This window comes from Nuphar pumila, chromosome 1 (genome assembly GCF_984573655.1).
Source record: "Nuphar pumila chromosome 1, dmNupPumi1.hap1.1, whole genome shotgun sequence".
NCBI classification, from domain to species: Eukaryota; Viridiplantae; Streptophyta; class Magnoliopsida; order Nymphaeales; family Nymphaeaceae; genus Nuphar; species Nuphar pumila.
In genome coordinates this window covers 6104895-6123914 of record NC_143249.1, presented here as the reverse complement: position 1 = coordinate 6123914, position 19020 = coordinate 6104895, and the positions used below count along the sequence as shown (strand labels likewise).

The window sequence follows — 19020 nt, the reverse complement described above, 5'->3', positions numbered from 1 at the left end:
GACGGCGGTCGGGTGGAAAGAAAGATAAGAAAAAGAAGATGGTGAGTTGGAGTTTGAGACCCACCCACCATCCTCGATTCATGGGCTTTTTTCAACCTTTGGATAGTTGATAATGGTGGGTAGATAAGAAAAAAAAGATGATGGGGTGGTGGTGGTGATGGAAAGTAGGAGGGTGGTGTTTGTGGTGGTGGATATATATGATGAAGGTGATGGAAAAGAAGAAGATGATTGTTGTAGAAATACCTGGGATTTCACTTGATAAGACTTGGAGAATCCAGTGGCTACGTGGTATTTTTAGTTGCCGTTGTTATCATTGTCACTGATGAATATTGAGTTGGGTCATACGGTCTTGCTTGTCAGCAGCCATGATTGTCATCGATCCGGGTAGTTATAGCAATGTGCTTCTCGGGTTGCATTTGATGAATCTGAAAATCCAACAGGATCAATGCAATGATTCCTAATTTTGATACCAAATTGATGTAAATCTAGGGGATTCGATTCACGCTCTGATATCACTTTGATGCAAACTGAATCCTCGATTCACAAAAAAAAACTCTTAAGTTGCGCTACAAAAGCAAAAACAATGAAAAATCAGAAAAAGTAATGCATAAACTCAAAAAATAATAATAATTCACTGTGCGACATCACCAAGGCCACTTCGTTGCAACAGGTAGTTATATCTCTAATTAGAAAGTCAGGAACATAGGTTATTCTTGTTGGGTTAGGATCATCAGGGATCTTATTCCTCAGTACAATGGGATCATAGAGACCATTTAGAAAGATCAAATTCGTGGACTCAGCCGGAGTATGGAGAACAAGGGTAGACAGAGTGAAGAATTACAGCAGGTAGCTGATCTCGTGCTTAATTTCCCCAAAACCCAACTCATATGCATCCCCAAAGAAATGAAGTGTATGGTGCGCTTTAGCTATTCTTGATTCCTCGATATGATCCCAAAGAATCGAGAACTTATATGGCACCATATGAGCCCCAACTGAGCTCCCTCTTTCTAATTCTGTAATTTAGTTCTTATGTGTGGAAATACAATAAAAGATAAGATTCGGAACAAGGAGATACGTAAGAAGGTAGGTGTTGCACCCATTGAAAATAAGATGCGAGAGAATCGTTTACGGTGGTTTGGACATATTCGGCGAAGGCCTAATGATGCTCCAGTTAGAAGGTTGAAGAATTGGGAAAATATATTAGTTAAAAGAGGTCGGGGTAGGCCTAGGAAGACTTGGATGGAGATGATAGGAAAGGATATGAATGCTTTGAACCTCACCGAGGACATGGCATTGGATAGAAATGATTGGAGGAAAAGGATTCATGTGGAAGACCCAAAATGAATTTCTTTTTTGGTTCATATCGCTGACCCCAATTGTTTTGGGATGAAGGCGTAGTTGTTGTTGTTGTTGTATTAAGCATGCAATAAACTGATAAGGGGTCCGCCTAACCCCAGCTTCAACTGTGAACAATTGGGCAGTCGACAGAGATGGCTTCACAGTTATGTCACAATCGAGGGGTCTTGGGTTTGAACCCTACGGGGCTATCCAACAGCTTCACTATCAAAAGAAAAAAGGGTGGGAGAAAAAAAACTGTCGAAGGATCAGTAAAGTAGATTTCATCAGGCCTTTACCTCCATTATTACCAAGAGTTTTCATGGCTTGTGGATGTCAAATAATGCCTCAAGATTTTCAGAATCTCAATGATACTTTGTGTCTATGCTTCAAGCCTCCAACCCAACAAGACCCATCTCTTGCTACCAAACAGGACAACGTTCCATTCCATCATTTTCTTACCTGAAAATGCATCTACTTGTCATTCCACCATTCAGCTCTAGAGCAGGGAGGCGAATGGGTTGTGTTTGGCGGGATATCCGATGAATCTGACTTCTTATCTTTGGATATAGGCACTTAATTAAGATCCAAATAGTAGATTTTATGCTGCATCCATATCTATATCTGGATCAAATTCAGTTCGTAGTTTTCACATATAAAATGCTTGTTCTTAGTCCTCTTTTATCTGATCCTGTAGTACCGACCACATTTTTTATCCAAATTTAATCCCAGTTCATCAGTTCTCACTCAGATTCGGGCTCAGATTCAAATCTATTACATATACGTCAGATTTGGATTCAGAACAAGCATGATTCAGACCACATCCAATCCGTTCGCACCCCCTACTCTATAGGATTCTTGTGATGTTTTTACATACGAAGAGCAACATTCTTATCTGCATCTTAGACAGGAAAGACTTACGTTTAGGCTTTTAGTACCCGATAATAGTATGATCACTAGCTGAAGATAGGGATATAAGCATATTTGAGCCAGATGTAGGCAATTACTGAATGTAGTATAATTACATGAGCTCCCATATCCAAGTACAGATGGAGGATCTAATTGCTAAATCCAAGATTTAAGAGCCTTGAGATTTGCCAAAATCTGTTGTTGCTTGGAAGGTTATTTGGCAACCAGCTGGAGTTAGCATTTCCTTGCCAACTACCAGCTTGCAGACGGCCAACAGGGTTAGGCCCGTTAGGGAGTAAACTAAGGGCTCTGTTTCTGTTTGGGAACTAGTGGTTGCAAAGAGCTTACGCATTTGAAGTGGCAACTACCAATTCCAGTTTTTAATGAAAATAGGGCTGCAAAAGGGTCGGATTCAGGATGGAGATTTTGCAAATTTTGACAGTCCCAGATCCGATCCAACTCTCCAATGTATTTTCTGATCTGAAATTCTAATAGTTTGCATCCCTAAGTGCAAATAGGAAGGGGAGATGGTCTCACTTCCTTTCCCAAATGCATAGACTACCTCACAAAAAGCTGCCACCAAAGTAGTTTTTTTCTTTTTTTTAAGGGATACACGCCCCCCCCCCCCCCACCCACCCACCCAAAAAAAAAAAAAAAAAGGCTGCACATTTTGATGGCTTCCAGTTGGTAAAACCCTGCCAACAGGGGAGTACACACAGCTTCAACCTTGCGGCAAAGGACACCTTCTGTGGGTTTTGAACTCATGACGTTCACAAGTCATCTTGGTTTGGGAACCGGTAGTTGACAATGGAGAGTACACCTACCAGATGAGCAGAGCCTTTACGGGCAAATATTAATGTTATGAATCTGTCAATTGAAGTCCATGCGGGATGCAGTGCCATCCGATTGGTTCACACTGCCTTTGAACAAGAAATGAGCAATTGGCACAGCAAAACAAATTTTTGAATATTCACATGAGAGTAAATTTGTCAACCTGGAAAAACTACACGACATGAGAAAGCAGGAGACAGACTTTGGCCAGATTGAGCCCGGTAGACGGTAAGACCCTTCTGTGAAATGATTTCCAGTACAGCGATGTAACATTAATTGTTGATGTAGCAACAAGAGACAAACATCTCTGGTTTTCTCGAAAGTACTTGCATTAGCTCCGTCGAAATTGCAACAAAATTTGTAGTCATGATTTTACCAGGTGAAGATCATGATAATACTTGAGATAAAAAGTGGAACCATTCTATTCATCAGTGAAACCATTGTCTTAATTAACTTCTATTTCTTGCTCCGATTATGCTTAAAAGATATTAATTTTTGTTTCATTAATTTCATGGCATTGGATAGAAATGAATGGAGGAGAAGGATTCATGTGGAAGACCCATAATGATTTTCTTTGTTGGTTCATATCGCCGACCCCAATTGTTTTGGGATGAAGGCATAGTTGTTGTTGTTTCATTAATTTCATACCTAAAATTACTATATTAATTGAAGTCACTCTTCCTACTATATATTTTGCTCATATTTTCCTAATAAAAACACTAGAAAAGTATCAAGTTTTGAAAACAACACATTTCTGTGAACTGATAAACTGACAGATCAAATAAACAAATGTCCATACAAGCTCCACAGGTAGCCTTCCTCTTATTAAAAAAGGATATTTCAGTATTTATCCTGCTCAAAAGACACATGAACACTTAAAGAAGACAATCTAAATCGATGACATGCTGAATGACAATAGACCCATGGTTCTTGATGATTCCACATATTCAGAGAGTTTTTTATGAAAGGAAAGGATCATCGGTAAAGAGATAGTATCTATGAAGCACAAAAGACGAACAAATGGATTAGGAAAGGAATATGATTCTGTTGAGCTCAGAGAGGACCTGGAAATGTTCCATTTTCTTTCTGCTCGTTCCATCTCTCAATCTGAGGGAGAAAAAAAAGTAAGGTCATCATTGTTAAAAAAAAAAAATCTACGGGCAGAATAGCCAATTGAAAATTTGATAAATATGTAACGTTTTCCCCAAGAATAAGTCATAATCCCAGACCAAGTTGCATGTGAGCATATTGTAATACATATGTATACTCTAGCAAAGTTTCTATAGATAAAAGTTCCAACTTCTTCCAATTATCATGCAATCGTATTTAGCCATGAAAGGTGAATGAAGTTCTACTATATTAAATCTATTCCTTATCAACATGGTCATGGGTTACATAGGCAAACCTCAGAGCATCATTATGTAACCATATGCCTGAACATGTGTATTTATTATGAAAGAAAATCAGGCTATATTCATTTGTTATAAAGAAAATACCAATACATTATGCCCTCACCTTTTCTGAAACAGAACCCTTTTGAATGTGTGTTATATGCATTTTTTTTGTTGTCCCTTGTCGAAAAATAAATGGATAATATCCAAAGCAATTACAAAAAAATTACCATGTCAATTCATCCTATGCCCTCCAAACCAAGATGTGATATGGTGCTGAAGCATGCACTGGATATGGACATCATTATTGAACAAAAATCCACTGTGATTTATTTCACTTATTCCATAACGCAGGATGCCACAACTTGGAATCAGAAAAGAGATTCCAAGAAATGGCAGATCCATTCACTCCATGAGTACTGCACCTGATTTGGAGTATCACAAGGGAATTGCCTTTCCTATAGACACCTATTGTTGGATCAAAAGCATTTTTTGAATGAGGTATTAAAATCTAGGGATGGATCAAGAAAGGAACACTTTATTGATTCTACCACATTTTTTATGAAGTATACAAGAGTATCATTTTGTCAAATATTAGCCAGAGAGAGAGAGAGAGAAAGATCCTACAGCATGGATTTAAATTAAAGACAGTCACGGTCAAGAGAAAGGCCACGAGAGAATAAAATTAAATGAATTAATACTAAAACTGCAACTTGGTTCTTAAAGTTTGGATCATGGCCAAATAGCCTGACCATGATGACTCAAGAATCTTACCATATTAAATGGTTCAACCAATCTAAACTGAAGACACTAAATTGGATAACTTAAAAGTCCTAATCAACTGGTTGGCTTAAGCCAATTTCAACAATATGGGTCTGTTTTAAGTTTTAACACACCACTTTGATACCAATATTATCCCAATAGAACTAATAAAACATATGGACCCATATTGGTACAAAGATTGTTCAAAACCATATCCGTTTTAACACACTGATTCAGAGCAAGTGCACCACTCTTCAGTAATCTCAAGTTGGTGCAAAGATTGTCCTCACTATTGAACCCATTCAAAGGAAAAACAAAAGGTTTTGCCTCAGAGAAAGAGAGAAAATAGATGACGATGACGATGAATGTCTTAATCTATATACTCCCCAGACCAAATCATCTAAGGCTAGACAATAGCTAGGAATCTCTAAAAGAACTTCCTCGATAGGTTTTCATACCAACATAAGTGTAACATAAATTTTCATGATCACTCTTATGACCTCTCTGTAGTCGATCTTGAATGAACAAAAAATCAACTGGAAGCAAATCTGATCTATAAACTCAGCCTAGTCTTGTCCTGGGTAAATAACATGGCAGTACTTGAGTCACAGTGATACATGTGACATCCAAGATCATGGATCTCCAGAGAACCACACCTCTACGCCTAGAGGCCACAAGGGCTTGGATCATCTGGTAGGGGTGATTTGTGGAAGCCAACAAGCTAAAGGGATGTCACGAGTTCAAAACCCATGAGTTGCCATCACTTGCCGTCAGGCCAAATCTGGGTGTACACCCTCATGGGCAAGGGAAACCTGGGGTTTTTGCACCAGTGAGCTCGCAAGTGAGTGAGGTGGTTTTTCACGATTATCTGAAAAAAAAAGGTATCTATGCCTAGCAAACATCATGATCCACAACATAAACACACACGTTCATACACAGATATGTGTGCGTGTGAAGTACCAATTTCAGAAATAATGCTATTTCTGCAGTGTTGATGTGATGTCAATGTTAAAACAGAAGTTTCTTCTTTATGTTATGTCAATTGTAACAGCAGAATAAAAAATATAAGAGGGCATCTGCGGAGGAAAGGAGAAAGTGCAATGGTGAAGAATCATTTGGCTCCAACTGTATGCAAGAAAGCTAGACAGATGAGAAAAGTAAAAGGACCATAAAGCACCAATAGGATCATTCCTACTTTTATCTTAATGGGACATTCTTTTCAACTAAAAAGAAGAGATCGGGTTTCCTGATAATTACTATAGAACCCGCATAACTGATACATTAACAAATGGCAAGATTAATGCAATAAATATTCAAATAGATAACCAATAAAATGAAAATTACATAAGTGAATTCTTCTTCCATTCCTGACATTGATCAAGTATATCGTTGGCTTAGATCAAGAGCAAGGGCATCGGAGTGAAAGGCCAAAAACAGATACCTAAGGGAGCATCTGCACATCATGTGTATGTGTGTGTGTGCCCGCACACATTTGTGTAGTAGTCATCAATATCAATCTATAAGCTAGGGATTTTCTTAGGAGAATTTAAAATAAGTTGTTTTTATCACGAAAATATTGGGGATTATAAATAACAATAAAAATTCACAAATTCAAAAACTACATTTCTCAAAAAAATTGTGAGAATGTCACACTATTTCCTTTTGTTGTCAAAAACTTAAAAAATGGAATATGTGCAAAATATCACACACACACACACACACACACAAAGAAAAGACCACCAAAAAAAATAGCAAAAATTCTAAAAAATCCTAACACACAAAACAATGATGAAATGCACAAAATGCAACCATAAAATTACATGTGAAACATTTATGTCTCTATGAGCTACATAACACATCATCAATCATCAAATATCACAACAATACAAAATAGTAATATCTTCAATTAAGAACATGCCACAAGATTCATCAAAAAGCAAAAGATCAAGTTTATAAATACTTAACAGTTACAAATTACAATAAATAACCACGTTTTTAGGAAGTATACCATCAACCATCATCATCATCATTATCTTCTTCTTCTTCTTTTCATCCTTCTTCGATATTCAAATCATCTCTCATTTCTGCCTCATTCATCTTTCTTATTTTTTTTCTATCAGAGTGGCTAGTAATTGTTGGCATTGTCATTTCACATCAGCCGTCAAATTCTTTGACATGCATGGGACAACATTTTGTCGTGTCTAGGCTAAATGATGCTTCAACTGAGAGATACCACCCGAAAAAATTGTATGGCAATGGTTACACTAGATTTTTAATCAGTTTTCACTCATTACATGAGTGGGCCCATTGCCATGCAGGATCATTTGAAGACATCTTCCTCCAAAATAACTCAATAAAAGCAAAAAATAAGGTTTTTTTACCTTAACCCACTTCTTTAGGTGAAAAAAATAGTGGAAATGCACTCTTACATGACGAAATCACAAAAGTCATCTCCCCCACGCAAAGATTGGCCTCCAAAACGGTCTCACGACTCATAGGGTGCGTGAGAAACTCTCTAGTATGTTCTATACGAATGAGGTTTTTGGCCCTCAAAAGCTCTTTAAAACCCAAAAACATAAAACCCCGGTTTCGCCCTTCTTAAAATCCACTGGTATCGTATTGTACGATACATGTTGTATCGTACGATATAGCCCTATATCGTATGATACATATGAAACACACATGTATCAAGTTACGGGTGTTAAAATACATGTAATCATGTATATATATACATATGAATATATATATATATATATACTCCATCATACCCAATTGAGGGTATTCATGTAATTCTGCCCGATAGGGGCATGTTAGTCTTTTTTTTATTTCTTTTCTTTTAGTTTTTCTCTTTTTATTTTTTTCTGTTCTTTTTTTAAAACATGCATTTAATGCATGTGACATTGGGGGTTCAAACTAAGAGTCGTTGGACCCCCAATGGTCACAAATGTGACCGTTGGGGGCCCAACGACTCCCTGTTGGGCCTCCCAATGCCCTCTCACTCTCATCTTTTCTCACTCCCTCTCTCACTCCTTTTGTTTATAAATAGTGGGATAAACCCCTTTGTAAAGTGTGGCTTTTACAAGCCCATTCTTGCTTTATAAGATTTTTCTCTCTTGCAAGCCATTATTGGTTTTGCGTATGTCCATTGTGGACTTGTTCTTTGTGTTTGCTTGTGAATGTCCATTATAGGACATTGTATTTATTTCCGCATATTTCTTTACATGGTATCAGAGCAAGGTTGTGCTCTTGTTCTTTAGTTCGGTTTTTACTTGTATCCACTTGAAGTTTAGCTCTCTTGTCATGTTTCTCCTATTCCTATCTCACCATGGAAGGTGAACAAAAGATCGACCTCTCCTTCAAACTAAATGCTACCAATTACTTGGTATGGGCGTCCGCTATGGAGAACAACCTTAAAGGCAACAAGCTTTGGAGTTATGTTATGGGCATCATTCTGGAACGGCAACATCAACTCACCAAAATGGAGGGAGGCCAAGAAAAAGCTTTAGAAGGAAGAGCTTGAATTAAAGCTATTGAAGATCACAAATTCTTGATTAAAGATTGTGAGAGTAAGTGGTTTATGAACAACGTGGAGCTAAAAATTTGTGGGAACATTGCCAAATTTCGTAAAGCTAACGAGGCATGGTTCTTCATGAAAGGTATGTACACACAAAAAGACCTCGCTAGACAAAAATTTTTTCAAGAAAAAATCCGCACCATTAAACAAGGAGACATGAGTTTCCGTGACTATTTTAGCTCTCTTAGTCCGTTATGGGATGAGCTATCCCTCCAAGAACCCAAATGGGTAGATAGTGAGGATGTTGAACTTAGAAGACAACAAATAAAAAAAGAACACTTTTTCCAATTTTTTCATGGGCTTAGACCCGAGTATGAGCAAGTTAGATCTTCTCTACTTCATAGATCTAAGCCCCTTCCTTTAGAAGATGTGGTTGCCGAAATATGCCAAGAAGAAACTCATCTTGGTATGGTAAAAGGGGGAGATGAAGTTTTAGCCGTCTCCAAACCCGGAAATCATGTTAAGACTTATAAGCCTCCTCATTTTGGGAGGCAAAATGGCTATGGCAATTATAAGAAAGTCATATGCCATCATTGTCAAGAACCGGGACACATAAGACCAAATTGTCCAAAGATAAATGAAGCCCCCAAGCCAAAAGTTGCTTCAATTGAAGAAATCACTCCAAGGAGAGAAGATTCAACAAAAGCAAAAGATTCCTTCTCTTTAGCTCAATTATCCGAGGCACTCCAACTTCTTCTCAAAGCTCCATCAACATCGGGTGTCGCGGTTGCCTCCTCATCTTCTTCTACTCCAGGTATGTCCTCTTGGATACTTGATTCTGGAGCTTCATTTCATATGACACTTCATGAGAATGGGTTATCCAACTTATGTTCTAACTAAAAAACCTCTTATATTTCAACTGCCGATGGCACGTCTTTGCAAGTTAAAAGTTTTGAAACCTTAAGTTTTTCAAAAAAAAATCTTGTACCAAATGTGAGGGTAGTACATCAACTTAATTTAAACTTTCTTTCTGTTTCTCAAATATGTGATCATAGATGTGAAATCTCCTTCTCAACTAAGGGGTGCTCTATACAAGATCTCCGGTCCGAAAAGCAGATTGGGCAAGGCCATAAAAGGGGAAATCTATATTACATAAGCAACTTGAATCTCTCTACAAACTCTTTTTGTAACTATGTTCAAGAAAAAAATATTGAAACTTGGAATCAAAGAGTTGGACATCCAAGTTTCTCAAAAATATATTATTTTCCTTTTGGAAAGAAATTTTGTAATGAGAAACATTTTGTTTGCAAGAATTGTATTTTTGGAAAGATGAAATCTACCCTTTTTTCAAGTAGAACCTTTGTGTCTAAAAGGCCTTTTGAGTTAGTTCATTCGGATGTTTGGAGTCCTTCTCTCGTCATGTCAAAAGAAGGATACTCTTATTATGTTACCTCCATTCATGACTTTACTAGGTATGTATGTTTTATTTTCTTAGATTAAAATCCAATGTCTTCACTTTTTTTAAGAAATTTCATATGATTGTCAAAAATCAATTTTTAAGTAATATCTCTATACTTAGATCTGATTCGGGTGGAGAGTACTTATTAAATGAATTTCAAAACTATTTAGAAACAAATAAAATTTGCCATAAAAAATCATGTCCTAGAACTCCTCAACAAAATGGTTTAGTCAAAAGAAAACATAGGCACATTATAGAAACAACTAGGACACTTCTTATTTTTAAAGAAATTTCAAAAAGTTATTGGGTCGAAGCCGCTCTAACATCAACCTACTTAATAAATAGAATGATTTCATCATCCTTATAAAATGCATCTCCATATGAAAAATTATTTGAAAGAACACTCGATTTTAATAGATTGAGAATCTATGGATGCAAATGCTTTGTTCTTTCACGTAAAAGAGATAAGTTATCTTCTAAGGCTATTGAATGTGTATTCTTAGGATATGGAGAAAATAAAAAAGGATTTAGATGCTTCGATCCTAAAAGCAACAAATTGTATGTTTCTAAATATGTAACCTTCTTGAAAAATGAAAATGGTTTTGAGAAAACTACAGATATTCTTGTTTGATTTTCTTCCTCAAGAAGAAGAGATTTCCAATGAAAATTTGTTAAATGACCAAGAAGATATTCCTCTTAACAATATTGAAAACGAAAATGAAAATGATGTCATTGATAATAGACCAATTCAAACATATGTTCGACGTCGTAAACAAGTTCTCACGAATGCTTTAGAAAAATATTCCCAAGGTTCCAATATAGAAGAAACCTCTTTGAGAAGATCTGGTCGAGTCTTCAACCCTCTAAATAGGTTTGTCTCCTATGAGTCTCTATCACCAAACTATAGGTCATGTCTAATTGTGTTACACTCTTTTAATGAACCATCTCACTATAATGAAGCCAAAAATATCCCCCAGTGGGTCAAACCCCTGAAATTAGAACTTAGTGCCCTTGAAAAGGCAAAAACTTGAAAAATAACAACATTGCCCACTGGAAAGAAACCTAGCAGATTTAGATGGGTCTATAAAGTCAAAACTAAGAGCGATGGGTCATTGGAATGTTACAAAGCTCGACTTGTAGCAAAAGATATGCTCAAGAATATGGTATTGACTATGAGGAAATTTTCGCTCTCGTAGCTAGAATGACCAATGTTAGGACTCTTATTGTTGTTGCTTCGATTAAAAAATGACCTATCTATCAATTAGATGTTAAGAATGCATTCTTAAATGGTAAACTAAATAAAGAAGTCTATATGGATCCTCCACCGGTAGTTTGTATTGGTAATTATAAAATACTTAAACTTAACAAGGCATTATATGGATTAAAACAAGCTCCAAAGGCTTGGCATGACAAATTTAGTAATATAATGACAAGTTTGAATTTTCGTTCTTGCTATACCGACACTGCTCTGTTTGTGAAAAGTGCAGGGACTTCAGTAGTTATTCTTCTGCTTTATGTTGATGATATGATCATCACCGGAAGTGATGAGCAGGAAATTAATAATATTAAGAAAGTTTTGAAAGAAAATTTTGACATATCTAATCTTGGTTTCTTAATATACTTTTTAGGTATTGAAGTAGCATACTCTCCACAAGGGTACATTCTCTCTCAGATGAAACTTGCAGCTGACATTTGTTCAAAAATTGGCATCACAGATGACAAGAAGACAAAAACCCCTGAAGTTATCAATGCAAAGTTAAGGTTAGAAGATAGAATTCTTCTTGAAGATCTCACTCCCTACTGTCAACTTGTTGGGTCTCTAACGTATTTATCTATCACTCGGCCAGACATAGCCCATGCAATACACTTAGTCAGTTAGTTCAACATGCACCTACAACCGTGCACATGAGTGCAGTCTTAAGAATCATCAGATATATTAAAATACTATAACTAAGGGAGTTTTTATTTTCTCTTCTTCATCACTTGATTTAATTGCATATACTAATGCTGATTGGGGAGGAAATCTCAATGATAGAGTCTCAACTATTGGTTTTTGCATATTTTTAGGTGACTATGATTTCCTAGAGATGCAAGAAGCAACACAAAGTATCATTGTCCTCAACAAAAGCTGAATATCGTGCAATGGCTACTACAACCATAGAGCTTGTATGGCTTAGAAGTCTCATCAGTGATATGGGTATCATCATCTTTGCACCTTCGAAGATATATTGTGACAATAAAAGCGCAATTTATATCGCAAGCAATCACACCTTCCATGAGCGTACTAAACACATTGAGATGGACTGTCACTATGCTCGTGATGAATATTTAAGAGGAATCATAGCATTGCCTTACGTTACATCCGAGTACCAGTTGACGGACTTCTTCACCAAAGCTCTTGCTGCTCCTCCATTCATATTTCTTCTCAACAAGCTTTCGGTTATGTCCCCGTAAAGCTTGAGGGAGGGTGTTAAAATACATGTAATCATGTATATATATACTCCATCATACCCAATTGAGGGTATTTTTTAAATTCTGCCCAATAGGGGCATGCTAGTCTTTTTTTCTTTTCTTTTAGTTTTTCTCTTTTTATTTTTTTCTGTTTTTATTTTTAAACATGCATTTAATGCATGTGACATTGGGGATCCCTGTTGGGCCTCCCAATGCCCTCTCACTCTCATCTTTTCTCACTTCCTCTCTCACTCCTTTTGTTTATAAATAGTGGGGTAAACCCCTTTGTAAAAGTGTGGCTTTTACAAGCCCATTCTTGCTTTATAAGATTTTTCTCTCTTGCAAGCCATTATTGGTTTTGTGTATGTCCATTGTGGACTTGTTCTTTGTGTTTGCTTGTGAATGTCCATTATAGGACATTATATTTATTTCCGCATATTTCATTACAACGGTTGGGTTATATCAAGGATCTGCATTAAACCCTTTCCTGTTTGCTACAGTGATGGATGAGCTTACGAGATCAATTCAAGAAAATGTGTCGTGGTGTATGTTGTTTGCTGATGATATTGTTTTGATTGATGAGTCTAGAGTTGGGATTAATGCTAAGTTAGAATTATAGAGACAGACATTGGAAGCAAGAGGTTTTAAGTTGAGTAAGAGTAAGACAAAATATATGGAATGTCGATTTAGTAAGCAACGAAGTAGTGATGGGAGTGTAGTGAAGCTTGGTGAGCAAGAAATACCGGTGGATGACTGTTTCAAATATTTGGGATTTATTATTCAAAAGTATAGAGAAATTGATGGAGATGTAAATCATAGAATAAAGGTTGGGTGGATGAAATGGAAAAGTGCAACTGGAGTGTTGTGCGATCGTAGAATGTCATTGCGGTTGAAGGAAAAGTTTTATAGGACCACAATTAAGCCCGCTTTACTATATGGTACGGAATGTTGGGCTGCCAAGAGACATCATATTCAAAAAATGAGTGCAGCTGAGATGCGTATGCTTAGATGGATGTGTGGAAATACAATAAAATATAAGATTCGAAATGAGAAGATACGTAAGAAGGTAGGCGTTGCATCCATTGAAAATAAGATGAGAGAGAATCGTTTACGGTGGTTTGGACATATTCGACGAAGGCCTAATGATGCTCCAGTTGGAAGGATGGAGAAATGGGAAAATATATTAGTTAAAAGAGGTCGGGGTAGGCCTAAGAAGACTTGGATGGAGATGATAGGAAAGGATATGAATGCTTTGAACCTCACCAAGGACATGGCATTGGATAGAAATGATTGGAGGAGAAGGATTCATGTGGAAGACCCAGAATGATTTTCTTTTTTGGTTTATATCGCCAACCCCAATTGTTTTGGGATGAAGGCGTAGTTGTTGTTGTTGTTGATATTTCATTACAACGGGTGTGCATCGAATTGTGCCCTTGCATCGATATGATACATATTGCAGCGTATCGTACGATACAGACAACATTGCTTTGAACACTACAGTACTCATATCCAATGTTGCATGTATCGTAGCGTATCCTATGATACCCTATGATATGTATTGTTATTTTTTAAAAAAGCAATACGATACACACTCATATTTTGTATCGTACGATACAAGCCTGTATTGTACCATATCGTATGATTAAAGGCATATTGTACGATACACCTTCGACACACTTTAAAAAGGCCTGAATCATAATTTTTTCTTTTTCTTATTGTACCATATCGTATGATTCAAGGCACTCGTATTTCTTTTTTCTTTGCTTCTTATTGAGGTTTTTTGGGGGAAGATGACATCCAATGATAAGGCATGGCAATGGGCAATCGAGTAATGAGTGAAAACTGATTTTATGGTTGCATTTTGTGTATTTCATCATTGTTTTGTGTGTTATGATTTTTTAGAATTTTTGCTGTTTTTCTGAATTTTTTTTTCAATATTTACAATTATTTATGATATGATATGTATTTTATTTTGGGCCCAACAGATACAGGTTATGATACAATACTTCCAACCTTGCTCATATACCTAGTTGGAATAATATGATACCATAGATAAAATTGAATGGCAAACATCGCAAGTACATGGGATTGATAATAAAATCCAAACGAATTGCATATAGTTGAAACTCCAAAGGTTCAATATGCAGCTAGCACAAACCAGCAGAATAATATCATGATGTTTGGAAAATAAAAAATATAAAAAATCATCCAAGCTCACTAGTCATATATCGTCAACCACTTTCAGAAGAGAAAAGCTTAAAATAGAGACATACAATCTAACAGGATATCTGCAACAACTTCATATGAAAACTCAAAATAAAGGACTTTCAAAGATGAATACTCACCCATTCCCCAGGGCACAGAGAGCGATAATACCTTGCAAATTTTTCACATTCACCAGAATCTTCACCTTTTGCAGAAATACATCTGCATTTTAATTTAAACAACAGGCTTAAAGAAGATTGTCACATAGCAAGAACACACACACACACACACACACACACACACACACACACACACACATATATATATATATATATATATATATATATATATATATATATATATATATATATATATATATATATATATACACACACACACACACAGAGAAAGATACAGCATGCTTATCTAGGGCTATCAATGAGTCAGTTTTGTACCAGGTACCCGACCCAAACCCGAACTCCTGGGTATGGGCATGAAAAGTGCTGACCTGAATAATATTCGGGTCAACCCGAACCTGACCCAAGCAATATGTGAGCCACATTTGGGTTATGATTTTTGTCGGGTACCCAACCCGATCCGGCTTTTTTCCGGGTACCCTGACCCGAGTATTTTATATGTATTTTTAGTAAAAGTAAATTTCTGAAATTATGCAGGTCTGAGTTTGGGATTCCATTTCCGTGACCCGGCAAAACCCGAACCCGGCCATTTGTTATATGAGTGAGTTTGGGTATACCCTGATGAGTCGAGCACCTGACCCATTGATAGCCCTATGCTTATAATTGTCAAACCACGAAAGCAACACTATACTCAACATACTTGTGAAACTCAATGTAGCGCGTGAAACAGTGCCTTGTCTGGTTTGTAGTGGGGAAGCGAAAATCAGCTGGTGCAGTCTTTACATCCCCAATCTAAGAATAAGTGCCATATGGGAAACTTAAGAGCAAAATTTTGCAGATTGAAATCAAAACACAATAATAACTGAAACAAACAGTAAATGATTAATTTTAAGAAATTGAAGAAAAAAAAGTAATCAAAAGTTTCTTTTTTCCCTTTTTTCATAAGTAAATTACAGAAGGTGCAAATACACATGTGCAAACTGCAGAAGAAAAGCATTGATAGATCATGAGAACAAGAAAGACTTTTCTAACAGTAGATGTTTGCGCGCGTGCACACACACACACACACACACACACACACACACACATTCACGCACATAAAGATCTTCATTGGAAGGGAACTTTGCATAAATAATGTTATCTTCCATGCTAAACTGAATTATTCTAAAAAAAAATTGAATGCTAGTTGCATAAACTCATCAACAGTTGCTTATCAAAAAATTCATCTAGACCTGTCAACTCCAAATCTGCAGCATTTTTTCCCTTTTCTTGCTAGAAAAGCGGGAAATAGTGACTTCCATCATAAACATGCAAGAACAAGGGTTATAACATAACAAGAGGACCTCAAAATTAAATTCATCTGACTGCTTTTCAAAGTGTAGGCAACACAAGGATTTGATCATGATGTACCTACTCCAGTGCTTCAGTACATGGAGAAAAGAAATTAGTAGGTCCTGGGCCGTGAAGGGACTTTCTGAGTGCAGATAAATTCTTGTTTTCAATGTCATGTTGAATGGTGGAGTAAAGGTATTGAAGAAGCGTAAATGAGGTTTATGCAATATCACACCAAAGAAGATAATCCTGCACAGAAGGGGAGGGGATCCTAATAAAACATATGGACCTTGTGACTTGTCATTGGAGATGTGACACCTGACAAATCAGGTTTGGTTATCCACTATGTAGTCAAAAGCTTCGACTAGTCACCGACTAGTCTGCCTAGTCGGTCGGGCGTAGGTAAAACACTTAGTCTTTGCAATTCCTAGGTGGGTACCTTAAAAGGTACCAATTTTGCCAACTAGTCACCAACTAAGACACTTAGTCGGCGACTAAGCTGCCTCTGCCAAGGCACAAGGGCAGTTTAACCATTTATTATTCTTATATATATTGTTATTTTTTTGTATATATATATAATTGTATATCCGTATATATAATGTGTGTGTGCTACTTTGCTTTTGGGATTTTTTAAATTTAATTGATTATGTTTTTTTATATGTGTGTGTTTGTTTCTGATGAATTTTCTATAAAATCATGAAAGCATGTTTAGTATTATGAATTATGTAAGATGTATTTATATATGTATGTGTTATTGTGCTTTTGTGAAAGGTTGAAGCATATTTTGTTGATTATACTGAATATGTTATGAATAATTGAAATATTATATATATAGATATATATATATATATATATATATTTGTGTGTGTGTGTACAATTATATATATGTATATTTTGGTTATGTATATTAATATATTTTGTGAAAGCATGTATAACTTTGTACTTGTGTACCAAAAACATCTTATTAGTAAAAGAATTAAACATATTTTTATGTATATTTTGTGTACTTTTTTATATTTTAATTGAGGTACCGACTAGTCCTCGACTAGCCTTTTTAAGGGTCTAATGACTAGGCACCGCCTAGCGCTTTGGACTACATAGGTTATCCAAGCATACTTAAAAATCAAAGCAAGAAACTTAACAAGTAAATTGTGTCAACTTGCTTTAAGTCCAATCCTCCAACAGGGAACCTGTTTTCTAATTGTTGGTTTTTGGTATTTCTCCAAATTTTCAATGTTGTTTCTGTACTTACAGATGTGGACAGGAAATAGATAAAAATGACACAATGGCCTCTATGACATAATAACAAGAAATATATGCCCTAATCACTAGATAGATGCAAAATGGAATGAAAATTAGGTGACCTTCAAGCTTTTTTCTGCTGGCAGACCGTATGGAACTACTCTGTTGTTTCTTTAATCACTCCGCATGGTAGCGCCACCAAAAAAAAAAGAAAAGAAGGAAAAGAAAAGACATTCAATGTCATGCATTAGGGTTACCAGCTCAATCCTCACAACAAACAACAATGAACACAAGGGTTTATGGGAAGGGAGCAGAGTGAGTCTAAAATAGAGGAATTAATCAGTGTTGGTTGGTCATCTTTACATAGCAGACAATATTTTATCGTCATGGGATTCCTCAAAGAAATTACTGATCTGTTTGGTAGTTTTGCATTAAGATGGAAACACAATTTCCATGTGTTGCCAAAGTATATGGTTTTGTCAAAATGTGTTGTTGTGGATGGAATTGCCGAAAAAATTCTCTCGTTAATGGTGTTGAAATGTGGTGTTAGTGATGCCAATTCCATTCCCAGTTTAATATTTTTGGCAACACCACTGCTCCCAAACAGCAGAGAGCATGAGAGCACTTGGAGAAACCACAACACACCTCCGATTCAAGGCTCCCAAACAGCGCCTAAATTTTTTAAAGAAACATAAGAGGTAAAAGAAACATAAGATCAAAACCCCCAAATCACAGGGAAGAACAAAGTTCAGATTGCCAATAAATCTGACGTTTCTCATGCATCCGTCGGACCCAATAATTCCTTCCCCATCTCGTTTCACCAAGAATCAAAATAACTCCCCAAGAACAACCAAAACAACGAGATCGAACCAACGCGGTCATTACAATTTCGAGCCGATCGATCCCCAGGATCAACGTGACACGCATGATGACGAAACGATCTCCAAACACACAAATTTTTGCATCAAAACATATTCTAGTTCATTCAAATCGACATCAATTTCCGTCTAAAGTGCCAAAATCGAAACCAATAAAAAAAAAAGTAGACGAAGAATTTAACCCTAGAATCACTTCATTCCATCACAAATCAAAATGTCAAGGCAGGAAATCCATTTCCTAATTGATGATCAGAGATAAAAAATGAAGGGAAAAAGGGGGAAATAAATAAATAAGAAAGATCAGGAGATATATACCTGGATCGCTCCCGCCATCTGGAAATTCTCAACCCAAACCAAACGGAGTTTCAGTGATGAGGAAGAGGGGGGGGAGGGAGGGAGGAGAGGGGAGGCTTATCAATGTCAACGGGAGGAAAATTTTACAAGAATACCCTTCAGTCTAGCGGAAACGTTCACGCTGATAGCATGTGAAGTCGAGGGTAAAATTGGTAAAATAATTATGGTGCCGTGTTGACTGGAATCGGATTTCATTCGATATCCGAACGAATCCGAGTTA

At 36.5% G+C, this 19020-nt stretch overlaps 1 protein-coding gene across 1 annotated transcript; it reads right to left on the bottom strand.

Moving 5' to 3' along the window:
* Window positions 1-3867: 3867 nt before the first annotated feature.
* Window positions 3868-18837, bottom strand: LOC149847800 (cytochrome c oxidase subunit 6b-3-like). Its single transcript, XM_090009493.1, has 4 exons — window positions 18762-18837; window positions 15695-15786; window positions 14998-15079; window positions 3868-4182 (listed from the first exon to the last, which is right to left on the bottom strand). The coding sequence occupies exons 1-4, from the start codon at window positions 18777-18779 to the stop codon at window positions 4129-4131; spliced, it is 246 nt and encodes an 81-aa protein (XP_089865619.1). The 5' UTR covers window positions 18780-18837; the 3' UTR covers window positions 3868-4128.
* Window positions 18838-19020: the final 183 nt, after the last annotated feature.

Coding starts and splice junctions, on each gene's coding strand:
- LOC149847800 (XM_090009493.1), bottom strand. Junction 15,080..15,694: donor CGCTACATTGAGTTTCACAA/GTATGTTGAGTA, acceptor ATTAAAATGCAG/ATGTATTTCTGCAAAAGGTG. Junction 4,183..14,997: donor CTCTGTGCCCTGGGGAATGG/GTGAGTATTCAT, acceptor TTTCTCCCTCAG/ATTGAGAGATGGAACGAGCA.